Genomic DNA, 17,725 nt, shown 5'->3' on the forward strand with positions numbered 1-17,725 from the left:
TACAGAGCAGTTTGTTTTGGTGGAGAAAGTGACAGAGGATTATGGGATGGATTCCCTCTTTTGGGACAGAAAGAACGGCTTAAATAAGAGCGACCAGCTTCTTCCAGCATCCATCCGGCTCTCCATCATGCTCCTCTCCACGCTCGGTGAGTCTGCGTTAACCATTTCAGTTCAAGGGGCTGCAGGAGAGAAACGCACACGAGTGAAAGTTAGGAGTTTGAGATATTTAATGAAAAGTTGTTTATTTTTAACTGTTACTGCAGTTCATGCAGGATGCCATCAGCATACAGTTTATTTAGGAAAATATGTGCATATATAATATAAAATAATTTAATTTGATATAATAAAGAATTCATATCTAATCCTTGACTTTCATAAGATTAGAAAGTCATGATTATAAAGATGATTATAGCAGGATATCATCAGCATACCAGCTTATTTTAGGGAAGATGTATGTACTTATAATAAAATTTAATATATACTTCAAAATGTTAATTCATTTGCCAGATAGAAATTATTTAGTTGTGGTCGTGTGCAGTGGTTCAAGCTCACAACCCTGTGGAACACCACATTGCTACAATACAAACTAAAACATACAAACACTACAAATAATTCGTACTATTGGGATCATATGTATATGAATTTGTAACTGTCAGCCTTACAGGAGAGTGAATATTATGAATTATTTTAATAATTTCCATTGAAACCTGCTGAACTTTCAGCTCATGAAAAATCTCACAGCTTTGATAAAAAGTTTTTTCTCTTCTAGTTCTGGCGGCATCGTGTGTGCTGATAACTTCAGGTAAAATAACGCTCCGAAGCGTGGAAACGTTGCTCGTTGGTTTTGATTCCTTGTGGTTGACGGCGTTTTATTTGCAGCTAGCGCCCAGAAGCTTCGCGTTGTGGCGTGTGAAGGATCAGTGGCTCAGCTGAAGTGTGGTAAGATCTCCGAGTTGTTGGTTCTGCTTCTAACTGGACTTATTATCTGTGGGACGATCCAGAATCAACACGCGACTTCAGTTCTTAGAGCTGGAGACCAGAGATCAGGATGAACTCTGAGCCTTCAGAGCCACATAAAGATGGTTACAAAATCAGCCTCTGATCACCTGAAGAACATTTTCAGAATTAAAGGACTGATGGCCCAGCTGACCCAGAACGCTGCTGGCGTTCTGACAAAAACCGGGACAATAGAGCACTTCACCTAGTTCTACTTCACCTAGTTCTACATCATCTAGTTCTACATCACCTAGTTCTACATCACCTAGTTCTACATCATCTAGTCTACATCACCTAGTTCTACATCATCTAGTTCTACATCATCTAGTTCTGCATCACCTAGTTCTACATCACCTAGTTCTACAGTCCTTCACTGAGAGAACAGACTAAACTACTGCTGGTCGTTTATAAATCACTGAATGGATCAAAGATCTGCTGCTGTTGAATCAACCTTCCAGACCTCTTAGGTTCTGATTCTGGTTCTGCTCTACATCCGGAACCAAACATAGAGAAACAACATTCAGCTTCTATGCACCACAAATCTGTAAAAAAAGAAAAACTTTCAGAAAACTGGAAAACTGGCATGTGAGAAAAAAAACGAAACATTGAGATTCTGCTTAGAGTTGCTTCTTAAAAATAGTAAATTAAAAATTGACGATTATATTTGACATGCAATGATGATTTTGATGATGGCACTGGAAAAAATGTAAAGTTTGTTCCTGACTACTTGGCAAACTTTAAGTTTCATAAAGTTTGTTAAGCAGCCAGTGCAGTCATATGAAAAAGTTTGGGCACCCCTATTAATCTAAATTATTCATCTCTGTTGATATTGAGTGGAATCCATGCGACCCTCAACTTTAACAGTATTCCCAGTACCAGCATTGGCCACACAGCCCCAAAGCATGATGGAACCTCCACCAAAATTCACAGTGGGTAGCAAGTGTTTTTCTTGGAACGCTGTGTTTTTTTGCCGCCATGCATAACGCCTTTTTTATGACCAAACAACTCAATCTTTGTTTCATCAGTCCACAGGACCTTATTCCAAAATGAAGCTGGCTTGTCCAAATGTGCTTTTGCAGACCTCAAGCGACTCTGTTTGTGGCGTGCTTGCAGAAAAGGCTTCCGTCGCATCACTCTCCCATACAACTTCTCCTTGTGCAAAGTGCGCTGAATTGTTGAACGATGCACAGTGACATCATCTGCAGCAAGATGATGCTGCAGGTCTTTGGAGGTGATCTGTGGGTTGTCCTTCACAGTTCTCACCATTCTTCTCTGCCTCTCTGATATTTTTCTTGGCCTGCCACTTCTGGGTTTAACATGTACTGTCCCTGTGGTCTTCCATTTCCTTACTATGTTCCTCACAGTGGAAACTGACAGTTTAAATCTCTGAGAAAACTTTTTGTATCCTTCCCCTAAACAACTGTGTTGAACAATCTTTGTTTTCAGATCATTTGAGAGTTGTTTTGATGTGCCCATGATGCCACTCTTCATAGGAGATCCAGACTGGAGAACAACTTGCAATCGGCCTCCTTAAATACCTTTTCTCATGATTGGATACACCTGGCTATGAGGTTCAAAGCTTAATGAGGTTGCCAAACCAATTTTGTGTTTCAGTGAGTCGGTGAAAAGTAGTTAGGAGTATTCAAATCAATTAAATGAAAAGGGTACCCAAATATTTGCACCTGTCAAATTTTGTTTTTATGCATATTGCCCATTTTCTAATAGTACAATAAACCTCATTTCAGTACTGAAATATAACTGTGTACATCAGTTATTAGATATATCAAACAGAGATCGCTGTTGCAAACACCCAAATATTTAGAAATAAAAATAATAAAGATTAATGGGGGTGCCCAAACTTTTTCATATGACTGTACGTAACAAACTGGCTACTTAACAACTGCATTGTAACTTTTTATTTTTGTGTTTCATGATGTAAAGCACTTTGAACTGCCTTGATTAATTGTTTGGAGGTTAAAACCTTCAACATTTCATTCCTCTTTGCTAGACAAAGATGAGGTTATATCTGTGACCAGTGCTGCATACGGACGTAGAGACCAGAAGACGTGCGCCGCTGGACGACCCGCCAACCAGATAGTCAATGTTCGATGTTCCCGGAGCTTCGGCATCAATCCATTCAATATCTTACCAAAACCATTGCATCTACACAAGCACTTTCGGAAGTTAGTTCCCATCTTTGATTGTCAAGGAAAAGGCAGCAGCTCAAATAAAGTTGCTGAGAAGTATGAATGTTTCTGTTGGTGTCAAATTGATTCTGGATTAAATCTCTAATCTTAGTTCTTGAGCATCCATCTTCAGCTGCAACGGGAAGCAGAGCTGTTCTATCACAGCAGCAAACTCTGTGTTTGGAGATCCCTGCGTCAGAACCTACAAATACCTGGAGGTGGATTACACATGTGAAAGTGAGTAAAGGTGGAAACACTTGGATTAGTTAAAGTTAGGAATGAAAACAATTAATCAATTTATTAGGTTTATTCGATTCAAATTAGTTGTTAGATGAAAATTAGAGTAAAATTTCCTTTGGCCTCTGTGTGTAACTTTACTGAATGAAGAAAGACCTTATTTTAAACAAAAATTCACCTGCAGTTTTTCATCTGTTTAGTTTACAAATTTAGGAAAAATTATTAATTATATTCGTTTTTTATCTTCAAACACCAATGTCCTGATGGGCCATTAATGTGATCTGATCCTCTTCTGACAGACCCTGAAGGAAAACCTGAGAGTGGTTCCACTGTGGCATGTGAGAGATCAGTGGCTCAGCTGAAGTGTGGTAAGATCACTGGTTTTACTGGTGGGTTCTGGAGCATTACACCAGGAAAATGTCTCTCCAGCGTTTCCTCTTCTCTTTGTCAGGCAAAGGTGAGCTTATATATGTGACTACTGCTACATACGGACGTAGAGACCAGAAGACCAGATAGCCAACGTTCGATGCTCCTCTGGGAACTCAGACAGAGTTGGCCAGAGGTACAGAAGTTCAGCCTTTTGCAAATGTTTATAAAACTGGATCTAAATGTGTGATCTAGGAGGTCTACAAATATAAAAGTCTAATTTTATTAGAAACTGACTTGACTTGAATCCACAGCTGCAACGGGAAGCAGAGCTGTTCTATCACAGCAGCAAACTCTGTGTTTGGAGATCCCTGCGTCCGAACCTACAAATACCTGGAGGTGGATTATATTTGTTACGGTGAGTTTAGCCTCTAAAGTTTGTGCATAAGCTACAATTAGTTCAACTAGAGTTGGCTAAAAGCTTATGAATGGCATGTATGCTATCACTACCATGTTGTTGACTAACAATGATTTACTCCTTGTTAGCATGTTAGGTTGAGGTTTTATATCAAAGTTAGCTTAAATGCTAATGTTAGCTAAAATTCTAATATTGGGCATCATGTTGACCTCCAGGATAAAGAGCTTCTTTTGGGATTATTTACAGCAACATACTCCATCTTGTTTGCAAACTACATTGCAAACAAGATTAGCTAAGCTAGAGTTAGCATGCGTGCTATTTATAGGATTCTCGCTATTATCAGTATGTGACCTACAGCAATAGAAGAGCATGAGCTACAATGCTAATATTAGCTTAAGTACTAACATTACCATTATGGTCATCAATCATTAGCTTATTGGCTAACTTTAGCTCTATCCAATCAAAACGTTAGTATAAAAGCTAAACTTAGAGCTGAAACAACATGCTAACATTAGCTTGTGGGCCAGTGTGAAGACATTGTCCGCTCAAAATGTGGAATACTGAAACGTTTCTACCAAAAAACATTAATTCTGAGAAAATCTGCTTTTACAAATCTGTAGTTTTGTGGTCAGAACGTTTATGCAGGCAGCTTGTTGCAGCTTTTTTCTTTGAACAGATTTAAAATGTAATTTAAATTATTTTCAAATAAACTTTTTATTAAAGGAAATGTATTAAATCTTTTAATGTGGCCCTCAAGTTCTTTCAGCTTCACAATTTTCTTCTAATGGGAGAAAAAGTTTCTAAAAGTTATATTGATGTTTTTATTTTCTTTTTGCAGCTTGCCTGACTGGGTGAAACCGTCATCAGGTCTCCTGTGTTCTGGATGAAATTCATAAAAATCAGGAATATCTATAGCATTGATTAGCAGCTTAATGTCTCCAAATTAAAATACTTTACTGGTGCCAAAGGGAAATTATCAACTCTTCTGTATCTTAATGCTTTCTCAACCTTTTGTGTTTGTATTTCAATTTCATTAATAAATCTGACTTGCATTTACATTTTCTGAATAAAAACTCTTCCAAAACTTTCCTAAACTATAAATTCAGTTTTTAAATTCTTCCACTCTGAACAGGAAGGAGCTTTGAGTTTAAAGATGGCCGCCAACCAGGAGTGACACCTTGAGGATGTTTTATTGGAGTCACGGCAAACAATGGAATGTCATGAACATAATCCATAATCCAAGTTTAATGCTTCCAGTAATAATCTCACAAATCTATAACAAACAAAATGTACACTGGAACTTCACAACAATCACAGCAGCAACAATAATAAATAACATCTTTTATTCCATTTAATAAATAATCAGTGATTTTTCTCTGGACGTTTCAACCACCTAAACTTTGACCTATCGGTGCTGGAATTCACATTAAGTGATGGAATGGGAGGACTGGTGGTGGCGGGAGGCTGCATCACTCCGTCTGGGGCACGGAGATACCGGGTCCCTTGGGGTCGTCGAAGCGGTCCATGGTGAGCAGCTGCATGATCATGTGCAGGCCGTAGGTCAGAACCAGAACCATGAGCAGGCTGGTCAGCAGGCCCATCCAGATCCCCGCCGAGAAGAACCCCGCACAGTCGCTGGCGTACGAGAACTCACTGCCGCTCAAGCTGAAGCCCTGGATCTGGGAAAATATTAAAATAAAACATCTATTTTTTAAACTACAAGCAGTAAAAAGATTGATCTCTCTGAGCCGCTCAAAATGACCAATCAGAGCCAGGAGAAGGATCTTAGTGCTGTCAATCACTCATGTATGCGCTGCTAAATGTTCTAATGGTGGAGAAACAACTCAGTGTTACAGGAAAACCATTTATCTGCTGTCATCAGTGGTCATGCTAACTAGCATTAGCATTCACAACAAGCTACCCTCGCTGGAGAGCAACAGAAGGAGGAAAGGTGATTGACAGCGCTAAGTCCCACCTCCTGACTCTGATTGGTTGTTTCCAGGAAGGGAGAAGGAAGGAGCTGAATTTATCCATCTTATACCAAACTGTCACATGATGACAGTTTCAACAAATATGTAAAGACATACGAAACGTTTGGGAATCTCACCTGGAAGTCGTCGAAGGAGACCCTCCACTGGTTGGCCGGGTCTTTGGCGGAGCGCGGGACGAGCAGCGGCCAGCGGAAGCTGCTGACGGCCTTGCAGCGGTAGGAGTACTCGGCCGGGGCGTAGATGTTCCTGCTGCCGTTGAACGTGGCTTTGGTGCCGTCGTACTCCAGCTCCACGGCGTCCAGAGTGAACCAGCGGCGCGCCGACACCGTGTAATGGCGCTGGCTCATGACGAAGCTGGAGCCAACCGCAAAACACGTCAAAATAAACAGAAAGAAACGATTTCGATCGCAGTCAGGCAACAACGATTCATCATAACATGAAGTTTTGTCTTGCTGTGACGAGTCCACCAGGGGACGCTATAACGCTGATTTATTGCAGAAGTATTTTTAAATTGTCATCATAATCAGTAGACGTAAAATAACATCACAGGGCTGCGAAACACTTACATGAGCTTGAAGCTGCGGTGGCCGAGGACGTTTTCATAGTTCAGAACCAACCTGGGAAGAAACCAAGCAGGAATGAAGCAGCGAGCGGCTGAAAGCTGCTCTAACGCCTCTGCTTCAGCTGCTAAACCCAAAATTCAGCCTTTTCCACCTGGATTTGCTTTTGTCGCAGTCAGAGCCGTGCAGCTTGGGGCTCACTCCCTCTCCGAAGGTGGCTGGCGTCAGGTCGTGCTCTTCCCAGCGGTTGTTCCGCAGAATACTCACCGTCAGGCCTTTGGCCCACAGCATCATGCATGTTTTGTCGTCTTCCTGCAGAAAACAGCAGAAAACTGAAGCGAATAATCAAATTAATCAATTATTGAAATAGCTGTCAAGTAATTTAGTAATCAATCAATAGTTAGTTAAATGGAGTAAAATGACTAAAAAGGGAATTGTTACTTTGAGCTGAAAATAAACCAAAACTCAGCAAAAAAAACTTTGCATTTAAGATAAAAAAATCTTTGTCTATAAAACTGTTGTCTTCATGCAGCAGTTTTAGCTTCACCTGGTTCAAACTCTCAAGTTATTAAAATAAATAATCTCTGCTTAATTAAAGTGAGATAAGAATAGCTTAATAAGAAGTTTGTAGTGGATTTGTGCCTTCAGAAAGCATAGAAACACGGTGGTGGCTGCATGCTCTGGGTTGCTAGTTAAAGAACCCAGGGGTGCCCAAACTTTTTATCCTGGGGGCCAAAATCAGAAAATTTAAACTACTGGCCTGCTAAACTAAAAATAGAAAAATTGTTTTACGTTTAATTTTTTTCTGCTAAACAAAAAAAAAAGTTGAATTTCATAAAAATATTTATATTATTAAAGAACCAAGCCATAAAAAGTATGATTTCCAAATTTATTAAATTGTTTTCTGTTTTGTTGGCCAAATTTGTAACATTTTTGACTTGTTTTCAGGGGCTGAACAATTCCATTTCAAGGGCCACAAATGGCCCCCGGGCCACACTTTGGACCCCCCTGGCAGATAGATCTAAATCCCGGGAATAAAGTCTGTTTTGTTTAACACATAAAACATCAAGTTTTGTAGCTGAAACGTGACACAATGTGAATAATTCTGGACGATTAGAACCGCCGCACAGAATGTAAAAATTCTGTACTGTTCCTTAAGCCAGAGAAAGACAGAAAAGGCACCTTGAACTCCACAGGAGGGTAGACTCCGGGCTGCTCCTTGACGCGCTGCTGGCGGTCCCGGTCCCTCCAGCGGTCCCTGTATCTGCCTTGGGACTGCAGCAGGGAGCGTCCTCCACCAAGCCCCGCCTCCAGAGACATGGACGCCGCTTCCTTCTGCCGACACGGACAAAACGGGAGGATCGGGTCGGACCGAACCTCACGAACATCAGCGTTCAGCGTCACCACGGTGACTCACCCTGGAGGGCTGCAGGCCGGTGTAAACGGCCGTGAAGGGGACGGACTGGGACTTCATGATGCTCATCACCTGACCCATGACCTCATCTGAACACGGATAAATGTGTCAAAAACTGATCGATCTGATGCTTTGATGAATGAAAAACTGATCACAAGGTCTCACCGTTTCCACTGAGAATCTCTTTAGCTGACAGCAGATCTGACCTGCAACACAATCCGGTGAGAAAACAGTGGGAGGAAGGGAAATTATCCATTAATTATCTAAAGTTAATTTGTTTTATCAATCAGTTGACAAGCAGCCATTTTATTAAAAACAACAGTTTTCTCTTGTATCAAGAGGGATGAGCGACTTATAACACCAAGGGCTAAATTTTACATTTTCTATCATTATATTTGAACATTACTTTGTCAGCTATACTGAATAAACAGAAAAATTGTTATTCTGACATTATTATACTTAGAAAAATAAACTCAACCATGAAATGTTACATTTTTCTGCATCGTGTTCTCAGTTTTTCTGTCATCCTCCCTTCATAGCAGGTCAGATAAACTGACGCTGCGCCGCCATTAGTTAATCGAATGGAACTAATTTTAATCTGATAATCCATTAATGGTACGTGGATTAATTGTTTGCGAGATAAACAAGCTCACCCGGTGCCGTACGGCAGCCTGAACACCAGCAGAGCCGGAGACGAGGCGTTCAGCCTCAGCTGGCTTAGCGTCTCCGGGTCCATGTACAGAGGGGACGTTTCCAATTGGTCCTGCAGCTGACCAATCACAGCGTTGGAGGCGGGCCAAGACACAGCAGGAAGAACCAGAGAAGAAGAAGAGGTCTGAAGCGCTCCCTGGGAAAGATCAGAGGAACAAATGAAGACATGGGATGAAATGTCAACTTCTATTCAACAATAGTCCAAATTTCTCCCTGTAGCCCAGGCTATCCAGGTCAATTCATTGAGAACAAAAATGTTTAATGATCATTCACTTGGAGAAAGACTATATTAAGCATAAGTTATGTACTTTATTTATTGAACCATGACATAAAAACTGAGGGATATTTCTTATATTCTCCCATCCTGAGTGTCTGACTGTAATATTTTACCTCAAGATTAGGAAAAACACCATCTTGCTTGTTTCCAAAAGCTCCTCCATACATGGTAAAATCTTCAATACTCATCTAGAGAACAACAGAAAACAGAGATTAAGGAGACAAGAAAGCAAAAGAAAAAATGTTTTGATTGGAGCTTTGGACCCAGACAACAGGAAAGAACCACCAGGACAACATTTAGACAACAACTGAAAATGTAATTTACATTCACTGCATTTGAAAAATACTCTTTTTGTCCCAAAGGAAAATTAAAACTTGTCATAAATCATATCCTCCAGGCATCTTTAAAGAGTCGTTGATGCTGTTGGCAGACAGGATCTCCAATAGCAGTCCGTCTTGCAACTAATCTGAAGACTCCTCTGAGCACAGACTGTTAGCATCAGATGCTAACAGCTCAGTATCTGGGCAGCACAGGCAATATTCCACAATAACATGTCTTGGATGACATCATCAGTTGCTAGCTAGCTTGGCTAATCCGCCTCATTTGCTTTTGCTCTTTAAATTTCTGAGTTAAACTTTAACTAATAGGTTAAATTAAAAGAATAATTTCCATACGAATCTAATGGAGAAAGGCTCTATTTTCTTACAGCTTTTATAATTTTATTGTTGGTTCTTTTTGGTAAATTAAGCGTTGGTGGCATACAGTGGATATATTTCACACTAGAATGTATACTTTTATTGTGAAGGGGAGAAGGTGATGTAAGAAGACACCAGCGGTTGCACTTCAATCTATTTCTTGGTTTGGATTGAAAGACATTGAGAATAAATCAAGACTCATATTTTCGTCTGTATCTGCTCACTTCCACACGTAGTTAATTTGTTTGCGTCCTCATAGAGGTGGGAACTGTGAAGCGTCTGTGTTTTGTACCTTATCCTGAAGGAACAGCACCACATTTCGGGGCCCGACATTCAGAGCCTTCTGCAGGTAGGAGGCCAGCTGCTGGTGCCCAACGATGTGACCTGCAGGGGGCGGAGCCTGCTGAGGGACGGAGACCCTTCAAAAAAACCAGGAGACATCAAGCAGAAAGTAACTAAGACTTATAAAATGTGATTATTTGGAAAAAGCATGACTTGCAGGCTCATAATTTAGCTGGAATATTTTCCAGAAGCTGAACAAATGAATGTAAATATCTTCAGAACAGCTGTAATTCATAACTATTGTCTTGTTTTATTATTTTTAATTATATTTTTAATGTACTAGTTATGTAAATGTTTTTTTAATTATTTTATTTGGTGTTTGGTTTGTAATTTTGCTTGATTCCTACAAAGTGTATTTGAATTTGAATAGTAACTCGTTCCAATCACAATTGAAGCTTAATATTGTGACAACATCTAATATAATTTTATATAATCCAAGCGTATTTATTTAATTAAAAACTGAAGGTGATTACAGCCAAAGGAAAAATATTTTAATTAGTTTTTGTTCTTTGTGTCCCTCATCCTCTTCCGTAGGCCGAGGTGAAACTAAACGTATAATCGAAACGCAACACGACCTCTGATGCGCGATATGTTAAATTGAGACCAAATGTGAGCATCACAGCTAACATCTCTCCTCCTCCGACATCAACACTCTGCTGACGGTTAGCGGAGCCCCGGTACCGCCCGAACCCTGGGCCCACTCACCCTTCACTCGTCCACATGATGACCGGGACCTGCTCATCGCCCTGCACCGCGATGAGGACACTGAACCCGGCCAGAAGCACGGCCATGACCCCGGGGATCCGCTGGAGGAAGAGGCTCGCTGTCCCTGACGACGCCATCTTTCCTCCGATATGACAGCAGGTGCCGACCGTGACGTAGAGGAGATCACGTGACTGCTCTGCAGGAGCGCGCTGAAGACCGGAGGCTATGGCAAAACAACTTGTCACATAATCACAACATTTTGGTGAAATTCTCTGGTTATCTTGTTTACGACTAACTTTACAAAAAGAGCGACACATAAGTAACTAAGACAAGTTATTATGTGCAGCTAAACTATATTATATTAAGCTTCGTTCAGAGAGTGTACAGATATTTGAAATATTTTCTGTGTTTTTATTCAGTTTCATAAACTCCGACATCAAAACACCTGAACAGAATTAGGCTTAAGTTTTGTTTTCTAAAATATCTTTCAGAAATATATGATTATCCAGGGGCTAGAATTGAAACCAGGGTACAAAACAAAGACAAATCACAGCTTTAAAAGTCAGATGCTTTATTGAATCATACAAGAGGAAAGAGTAACAAGCTTAAGGTGATTCGCTTAAAATAATAGGAAATTAATGTTCTGTTTCCCTTAGAAAAGTCAGTAATCTGGGGATAAAATACTCTATTTGTACAAAATAAGCATCAAACCTGGGGCTAATTTCCAAAAGTTAGTAGATCTTCAGAAAATCCAGCATTTTCCAAACCAATACTTTTCCAAAACCTTCACATAATGGCCATAAAAAAATTCCATCAAGAAAATTACAACTTAAGTGTTTATGTTGAACTGTCAGGCTGTAAAAGCAATGCAGCCACAACTGTGATCGTGATCGGTGGTGCAGCAAAGAGACAAAAAAAAACTGAGCAGGAATCAGAAACCAGATTCAAGCACCTCTGACCTCAGACAGAGACCAGGAATCAACCAGACAATTCCCGACCGACCTGTGGCACAACGTTGAGGTAAACCAGCGTGTAAAGTCACCTGATAAAAGGCTAAAGACGTCAGTTTGTAGCTTTGATGGAAAAATTAAGGGTTGAACATAAAAGAGGAGTAAAATTACGGGTTTGCAGTGTGACGTATTATTTGGCATAAAACAGAATGAAAGAAGTGAAAAATCTCAATATTTTCATGTATAAATTGTACATGTGAGGATTAAATCAACATGCAAGTAGTTGGAGGAAAAAACATTTCAATGGGGTCAAAATCTAAATGGAAGCTGCTGTGATAAAATCTTAAAAACAGATGATGTAACGTGAGTTGAGACGTGTAAAAACTGCTAGATTTAGATGCTAAACAGTTAGAAAAAGAAAACTTGTTGGAAATGGAAAGATATAAACAGGACTAGGCATTTAGCTGCTGATGCTTTGGCACGCTAACGAATCAGGACGGACATCAGTTTGTAAACCCATTGGCGCTTTGACTGCACAACACTTCCTGGTCACTTAAAGAGCAGCTTTACGTCAAATTGCATCATCACAATCAACATCAAAACACGAAGCAAACGATGAAGAAAGATCGGAAATGTGTTTTAAATTAACGCCTTTGTAACTGCTAGTCTGACGTAGCTAAATCAAAGCAGAAATGATTTTAAATTAAATATGAGAATTAAAAATGAGGAATAACAGAAATGTAAAATCAAGTGAGGTGAACAGAGGCACAGGTTGGATTTGAACAAAATCAGGAGCAGAAATGATTCAAAATCCACAGCAGAAACTATTTCTGGGTCGACATACATTCAAAACGATCAGCTATCAACCTGCAGCTGTTTGCTAATTCACTTTAAAACATGCTTTTTTATTTCACAGCTGGAGATTCTGCTTCCTCAAAGGTACAGAAAACGATCGCCGACGATTTCTTCATAATTTAACTGAAAATCCAGCATGTCGTCCGGAGCAGAAGGAAGGTTAGTGACCCAAACCAGAGTCCAAACCGTGTTTTAGCATCTGGCCAGGCTAACTCTACATCCGCTGCTCCGTCAATCTGTCCTGCTCGCCGTTTGGAGGGAAATCGAGCCTCAGGATCTGGTTTCTATCTGTCTGTGAAGACCTTCAGCCTGAGCTTTCAGGTTCCTGAACTCCTTCTGGATGAAATCGGTCAACGTCTTCTCATTTCCATCTACAACAAGAGTTTGGTTAAAACCAACGGAGGAAATCCAAACAAACAGGAAGATTTCTTTAGCATGACAATAAAGTTACAGTGAAATTTAACATGAGAAAATATGTAGATGGAACCTTAACAACACTGTATAGTGTTTACCTTAATAAGTGATATTCTTTATTTATATCTCTTGTCTGAAAGGTTTTTAATGTGTTCAATCTGACTAAAAATTTCATCCTTATTTTCTCCTTAGATGAATGGCGAATTTATTTTGTTCTTTGTTTCTTTTGCATTTTCATTTACCGTTGTTTAAATACAAAAGTTCCTTGAATGATTTAAGACCTCCTAATGCATATATTCAAATGAGGAGAAAACACAATCTCATAAAAGGATTTGTTTCAGAGCAGAAGTTCGGATCTCTTTGTGCTGAGTGAGAGTTTCCCGGAGGATGCATCTTCTGTTTTTGCTTTTTACTCAGTTCTTTGTCTCTGTTTTGTCATGTCTTGGACTTTTGAAAATCTAGGTGAGATGCTTATTGTAAAGTTCTTCTTGGATTGAATTTCTCTGGATAAAACTCTGAATATCTGAAGTCTGACGTCGTATGATTGCACACTTACACAGACACAAGAATTCGGGACAAAGAATTAATTAACGAGCTAAATCAAGTTATTCCTATTTTTAATTCTTAACAACGCCTATGGTTATAAGATAAATTTACGCAACAAAAAACAGACGGTGTTTAAAATGTCTGCAGCTCAATCAGGCTGCAAGAGAGTGAGAGAGAGCAAAACTTTAGCATACAAATCAATGTATAATTAAAATAAAAAGTAAAAGCAAAATATGTGTTAAATCTGCATGTAAATTTCTGCCTTAATGTTACTGAGGTTAAATAAAAAGGACTGTGATTGGTTCGACTAAACGGGAAGTAAATGAATAATTATTAAATTGGTATTTAGTGAATTAAATAAGTTAATGCTGCCAGTTTGGTAATTTTTTTAGTTTTCAATGTGTAAGGAAATGTGCATAATAAGTGTTATACTGTTATGAGATCTAATTACATTAATATTAATTTTGGATGTGAATATTAAGCCAGATTTTCAGTGCATTGCTGTTCAAACATTTTTCTTAAATTTGCTGAAAAGCAGGAACATTTTGTCGTTTTCACCTGGTTCTTGTTTTCAGCCCGGAGGGAATCAACCAGCTCTTTGACGCTGAAAGGTTTTCCCACCAGGACCGTGATCCTCTGCAAGAAAAGACAACATTTAATACCAACAGAAGCAGAAGCACAACCAAAACACATCAAGGTCAAAGGTCTTACTTTCCCGATCCGAGGAATGTAGGGCGACTCGTTCGGCAGGACGTCGGTCAAACCTGAGGAGAGAAAGAGAAAACACTCACTGAACGGAAACAAGACGGGAGCAGAGACAAACATCCAGAAGACACAGGTTTCATTCAGTTAGCGTCTCAGCCGCAGCAGCGTGTCAAAGAACCGACTTCCTGTCCTCCAGAACCGACTTCCTGTCCTCCAGAACCTTCTTGATGTAAATGGAAACATGCAGCGCATTCGTGCTGTCGCTTTACTCACCTACATGCCACAGCGGCAGGATGATGGGATTCAAGGAGCACTCTGCTATCAGCCGACCTACACCTGAAACACACAACAGAACCAATGATTCACTCAATGTAGGAGGTACTTTAGAGGTTCTCCACTTCCTGACCGGGGCAGAACCTGGTCCGATACCTGGTTCTGAACCTGCTGAGACTCTGGGTCAGACTGAAGAGAGCCAGCAGTAGGAGACGGACAGAAAAATGGCTTTGCTTCACATTATCAGCTGTACTAGTGTGTTTTCAGAGTGGGGCCGCCAGGGGGCGCCAGAGGAGCCTCAGACAGTTGAAGTATAATTTTTTTTTTTTTAAAAAGGAAAAATTTTAACGATCTGAATAATTGATAGATTACTTGATCACTAATAACAGGCGTATTTGGCACAGAGGCTGTTCCACTCACCCCATTTCAGGCGGATAAATTCTTCCGTCATGTTGATTTTCCCTGTTAAAGCAGGAATAAAACACAGAGGAAGTTTTATTTTGGTCCACAGAACATCCAGCAGCTACAGCATGAATTACTGCCGAACCTTCGGGGAAAATGTGGACCCATTCTCCTTTGTTGAGTTTCTCCAGGGCAAAGTCCATGCCCCTCTGGTAAACACCGTCCCCTGCAGGAGACAAACTGTCACTGCGTCTTTTACGTGTGCAGAAAGCGGAACTGGTGCTTTGCTCGGACTCACCTCTGCAGACAGGGACGCACTTTCCTCGGCTGAAGAACCGGGAGTGCAGCTCGCTGGTGAAGCAGATGTCAGACGCTGTCGGCGTCCTGTCCGGTCCGAAGGCAGAGGTTTCCATGGTTACTCACAGGAAAATCTGGACTGGGGGAGCAACTAGGGATTCGCCGATCCACTTCCTACACTTCAGATATCTGAGGTTTATCATCAACTGATGCCGATGGATACAGAGAAACAGCTGAACTGACTGACATGTTCTTGGATAACTCGGTACCAGTACAGCTCACTGAAATCCACCTGCAGCTGCACAAGCTGGTCCAACTCCAGGAACAACAACTTGATTTGTTCAGTCGGCTCAGTTAGAAGCAGAGCAGCCGATGTCAAAATAAATAATACTGAAACTGACAGAAACAGTATGTTGACATGTAAAAAATAAACTACAATGAACCTTGACTCTGCCTACATCTCCCAGAATGCAGTGCAGTCTGACACTGGAGTTAGGTGAATATTCTATCTATTGATAACGATCTCGTCTATCCTGATATATATCGTTGTTGATTTATTGTCCAGGTATTAATATCGGATCGGTGCGTTGCCAGGAGAATAAAACTCACCATCGCATCTTCCTGTAGCTCCACAGCTGCCGCAGCTTCAGCACACCTGCTCCAAACCAACAGCGTTACTTCCTGGTTACGACCCGAAGAGCCGAACCGCCAGCGTTTCCCGGGTCTTACCCCAGATGTGCGGGTCGTCCATGCAGGATTGGTGATTGGACAAAGTGATGAGGGGCGTGTCCGACGGCCGGTGGTCAATCAGGTCCAGCAGAACCTCCTGGTTGTGGACGGTCAGGTAGTTCATGTACTCTGGGTGGAGACCAGAAAGTGGCTGCTTGCTCTGCTGGCATGGCTGGATGTTTGTTTGTTTGCAGTCAGATTAAACACTTACTGGTCCAGATGAAGGAATACGTTCCGACCATGCCCATGATGAAGGAGCTGGAGACCCGCCACGCCAGCGCAGGGCATGGTGGGAACGGCCATCGGACCTCCAGGGGCATCTTGGCTCTCCACAGGTTCTACATACAACCACAGTCACCTTGACAAACAAGGAGAGAGGAAACATTCATCCAAATAAGGTGGAATGAAACAAAGGTCAAAGGTGGTTCCGGTCCAGAATGAACGACCTTCAGACTCTTCAACTTGAGGTTTGAAACATGATTATACGTTCCAACAAAAAATGATGTGAAGCACATCAGAGCTGGTTTGGCAAAAGATTAGCCATAAAGCTAGAATCAAGCTAGTGTTAACATGAAGCTAACAGAAAGCTAACAGAAAGCTACATCTTGGAGTTCCAAAAAATAAAAAGATGGAGGAGGAAAAAAACCCACCAGATTTGTTCAGTCGGCCCAGAGAACTCCACTGGGATGGATGGATGGATGAATGAATGACAAATGGATGGATGAATAAACAGATGAGTTAATGGATGGATGAAATGATGATGATGTTTAAGGATTAAAGTCTGAACTCCAGATTTTTCCAAACTGCATAAAACCCGGATCCAATCAGGAGGCTAAAGCCTGAACTTTGTGAGATCAAAGAAACTAAAAGTGACGTCACATCCAGCAAGATGGTTTTTTCTCTTCCAAATGTGAATAAAAATATTTCTTCTCTCTTTTTAACCGGAATGCAGAACCTTGACTGGTTAAAATATAGTGATTATAAGGCGGTGCAGCCTTTATGTTGATTTTTGTCGTTCTAATTAAAGAGTTTATAAAGGTCTCAGTCCGCTGAAACATCCTGTAGCTCCTCAACACGTTAATGAATCTGACCAACATAAACTGAGACAGTCCAGCTAACACGTCAACTAGCATTCCGGTTAAGTTTCATTCTATTTAATCAAATATCAGGCTCACTTTGCAGCCCTAAATAACCACACATGACTGTTTTATTAAGATAATTGCACGTTTCAGCCAGTCAGACAGTAGACACGTCATTTCCTCACTTTTAAGTAGTTTATAGGAAAGCTAACATGTCCTTTTTAATGTTATACTTACTTTAAAACTGTCTCTAATGTTAACCTTTCTTCCTTCTTCTCCTTCCTCCTCTTTTTCTTCTTCTCTTTTAGTTTGTCTGCAGTATCTGCATTTCTTGCGGCGATATCGCCTTCTGCTGGACAACCTGATTACTACAGTCTTTATTCTAAAATCAGTCGTCAGGTCGGATTGTTTAATGTTTTTATTAATTCCCAGCCTTAATACATTTGAGTAAAAAACAATTTTATTAAGCTAAATGATAAAATATTTTCTAAGGACCCTCACACCAGAACATACAGAACTTCACCTGCATCTGATAGACAAGCTGAAGATACTCTTGAGCAGCACTTTTCTAATGAGA

General features: G+C 40.5%; 3 protein-coding genes across 5 annotated transcripts; 1 reads left to right on the top strand and 2 right to left on the bottom strand.

Annotated features, from left to right (window-relative positions):
* Positions 1-46: 46 nt before the first annotated feature.
* On the top strand, positions 47-5,203 carry LOC129377004 (L-rhamnose-binding lectin CSL3-like). Its single transcript, XM_055056730.1, has 9 exons — positions 47-146; positions 770-802; positions 880-939; positions 3,005-3,239; positions 3,316-3,419; positions 3,719-3,870; positions 3,917-3,981; positions 4,100-4,203; positions 5,042-5,203. The coding sequence occupies exons 1-9, from the start codon at positions 47-49 to the stop codon at positions 5,056-5,058; spliced, it is 870 nt and encodes a 289-aa protein (XP_054912705.1). The 3' UTR covers positions 5,059-5,203.
* Positions 5,204-5,644: 441 nt separating this feature from the next.
* Positions 5,645-11,068, bottom strand: LOC129377185 (V-type proton ATPase subunit S1-like). Of its 2 annotated transcripts, none has more exons than XM_055056970.1 (11): positions 10,899-11,068; positions 10,144-10,270; positions 9,270-9,344; positions 8,822-9,015; positions 8,334-8,374; positions 8,172-8,257; positions 7,937-8,086; positions 6,909-7,066; positions 6,761-6,811; positions 6,311-6,548; positions 5,645-5,882 (listed from the first exon to the last, which is right to left on the bottom strand). In XM_055056970.1, exons 1-11 carry the CDS (start codon positions 11,033-11,035, stop codon positions 5,673-5,675), a joined length of 1,467 nt encoding a protein of 488 aa, XP_054912945.1. In that variant the 5' UTR covers positions 11,036-11,068; the 3' UTR covers positions 5,645-5,672. The 2 variants fall into 2 exon arrangements, with proteins under 2 accessions (XP_054912945.1, XP_054912944.1); XM_055056969.1 differs by having other exon boundaries at positions 7,937-8,089; positions 10,899-11,067.
* A 786-nt stretch (positions 11,069-11,854) lies between these two features.
* Positions 11,855-17,451, bottom strand: LOC129377186 (tafazzin-like). 2 transcript variants are annotated; one of them, XM_055056972.1, is made up of 11 exons: positions 17,386-17,451; positions 16,281-16,427; positions 16,070-16,198; positions 15,950-15,995; positions 15,342-15,427; positions 15,189-15,269; positions 15,062-15,103; positions 14,642-14,704; positions 14,375-14,427; positions 14,206-14,299; positions 11,855-13,074 (listed from the first exon to the last, which is right to left on the bottom strand). In XM_055056972.1, the coding sequence occupies exons 2-11, from the start codon at positions 16,387-16,389 to the stop codon at positions 12,974-12,976; spliced, it is 804 nt and encodes a 267-aa protein (XP_054912947.1). In that variant the 5' UTR covers positions 16,390-16,427; positions 17,386-17,451; the 3' UTR covers positions 11,855-12,973. The 2 variants fall into 2 exon arrangements, with proteins under 2 accessions (XP_054912947.1, XP_054912946.1); XM_055056971.1 differs by having other exon boundaries at positions 13,054-13,074; positions 14,222-14,299.
* Between the last annotated feature and the right edge of the window lie 274 nt (positions 17,452-17,725).

The sequence above is a fragment of the Poeciliopsis prolifica genome, unplaced genomic scaffold (assembly GCF_027474105.1).
Source record: "Poeciliopsis prolifica strain line A6 unplaced genomic scaffold, Auburn_PproV2 SCAFFOLD046, whole genome shotgun sequence".
NCBI classification, from domain to species: Eukaryota; Metazoa; Chordata; class Actinopteri; order Cyprinodontiformes; family Poeciliidae; genus Poeciliopsis; species Poeciliopsis prolifica.

Bases quoted from the DNA above. Each gene is read 5' to 3' on its own strand.
- LOC129377004 (XM_055056730.1), top strand. From the start codon at position 47: ATGGATTCCCTCTTTTGGGACAGAAAGAACGGCTTAAATAAGAGCGAC. The intron at 3,240-3,315 runs GTATGAATGTTT...ATCCATCTTCAG, and splicing joins TCAAATAAAGTTGCTGAGAA to CTGCAACGGGAAGCAGAGCT. The intron at 3,871-3,916 runs GCAAAGGTGAGC...ATACGGACGTAG, and splicing joins TTTCCTCTTCTCTTTGTCAG to AGACCAGAAGACCAGATAGC.
- LOC129377185 (XM_055056969.1), bottom strand. From the start codon at position 11,035: ATGGCGTCGTCAGGGACAGCGAGCCTCTTCCTCCAGCGGATCCCCGGG. The intron at 10,271-10,898 runs GTGAGTGGGCCC...GTTTTTTTGAAG, and splicing joins ATCATGTGGACGAGTGAAGG to GGTCTCCGTCCCTCAGCAGG. The intron at 8,258-8,333 runs GTGAGACCTTGT...ATCCGTGTTCAG, and splicing joins AGAGATTCTCAGTGGAAACG to ATGAGGTCATGGGTCAGGTG.
- LOC129377186 (XM_055056972.1), bottom strand. From the start codon at position 16,389: ATGCCCCTGGAGGTCCGATGGCCGTTCCCACCATGCCCTGCGCTGGCG. The intron at 15,428-15,949 runs GTGAGTTTTATT...CGGACCGGACAG, and splicing joins AGCTACAGGAAGATGCGATG to GACGCCGACAGCGTCTGACA. The intron at 14,428-14,641 runs GTGAGTAAAGCG...TTCTCTCCTCAG, and splicing joins CCTGCCGCTGTGGCATGTAG to GTTTGACCGACGTCCTGCCG.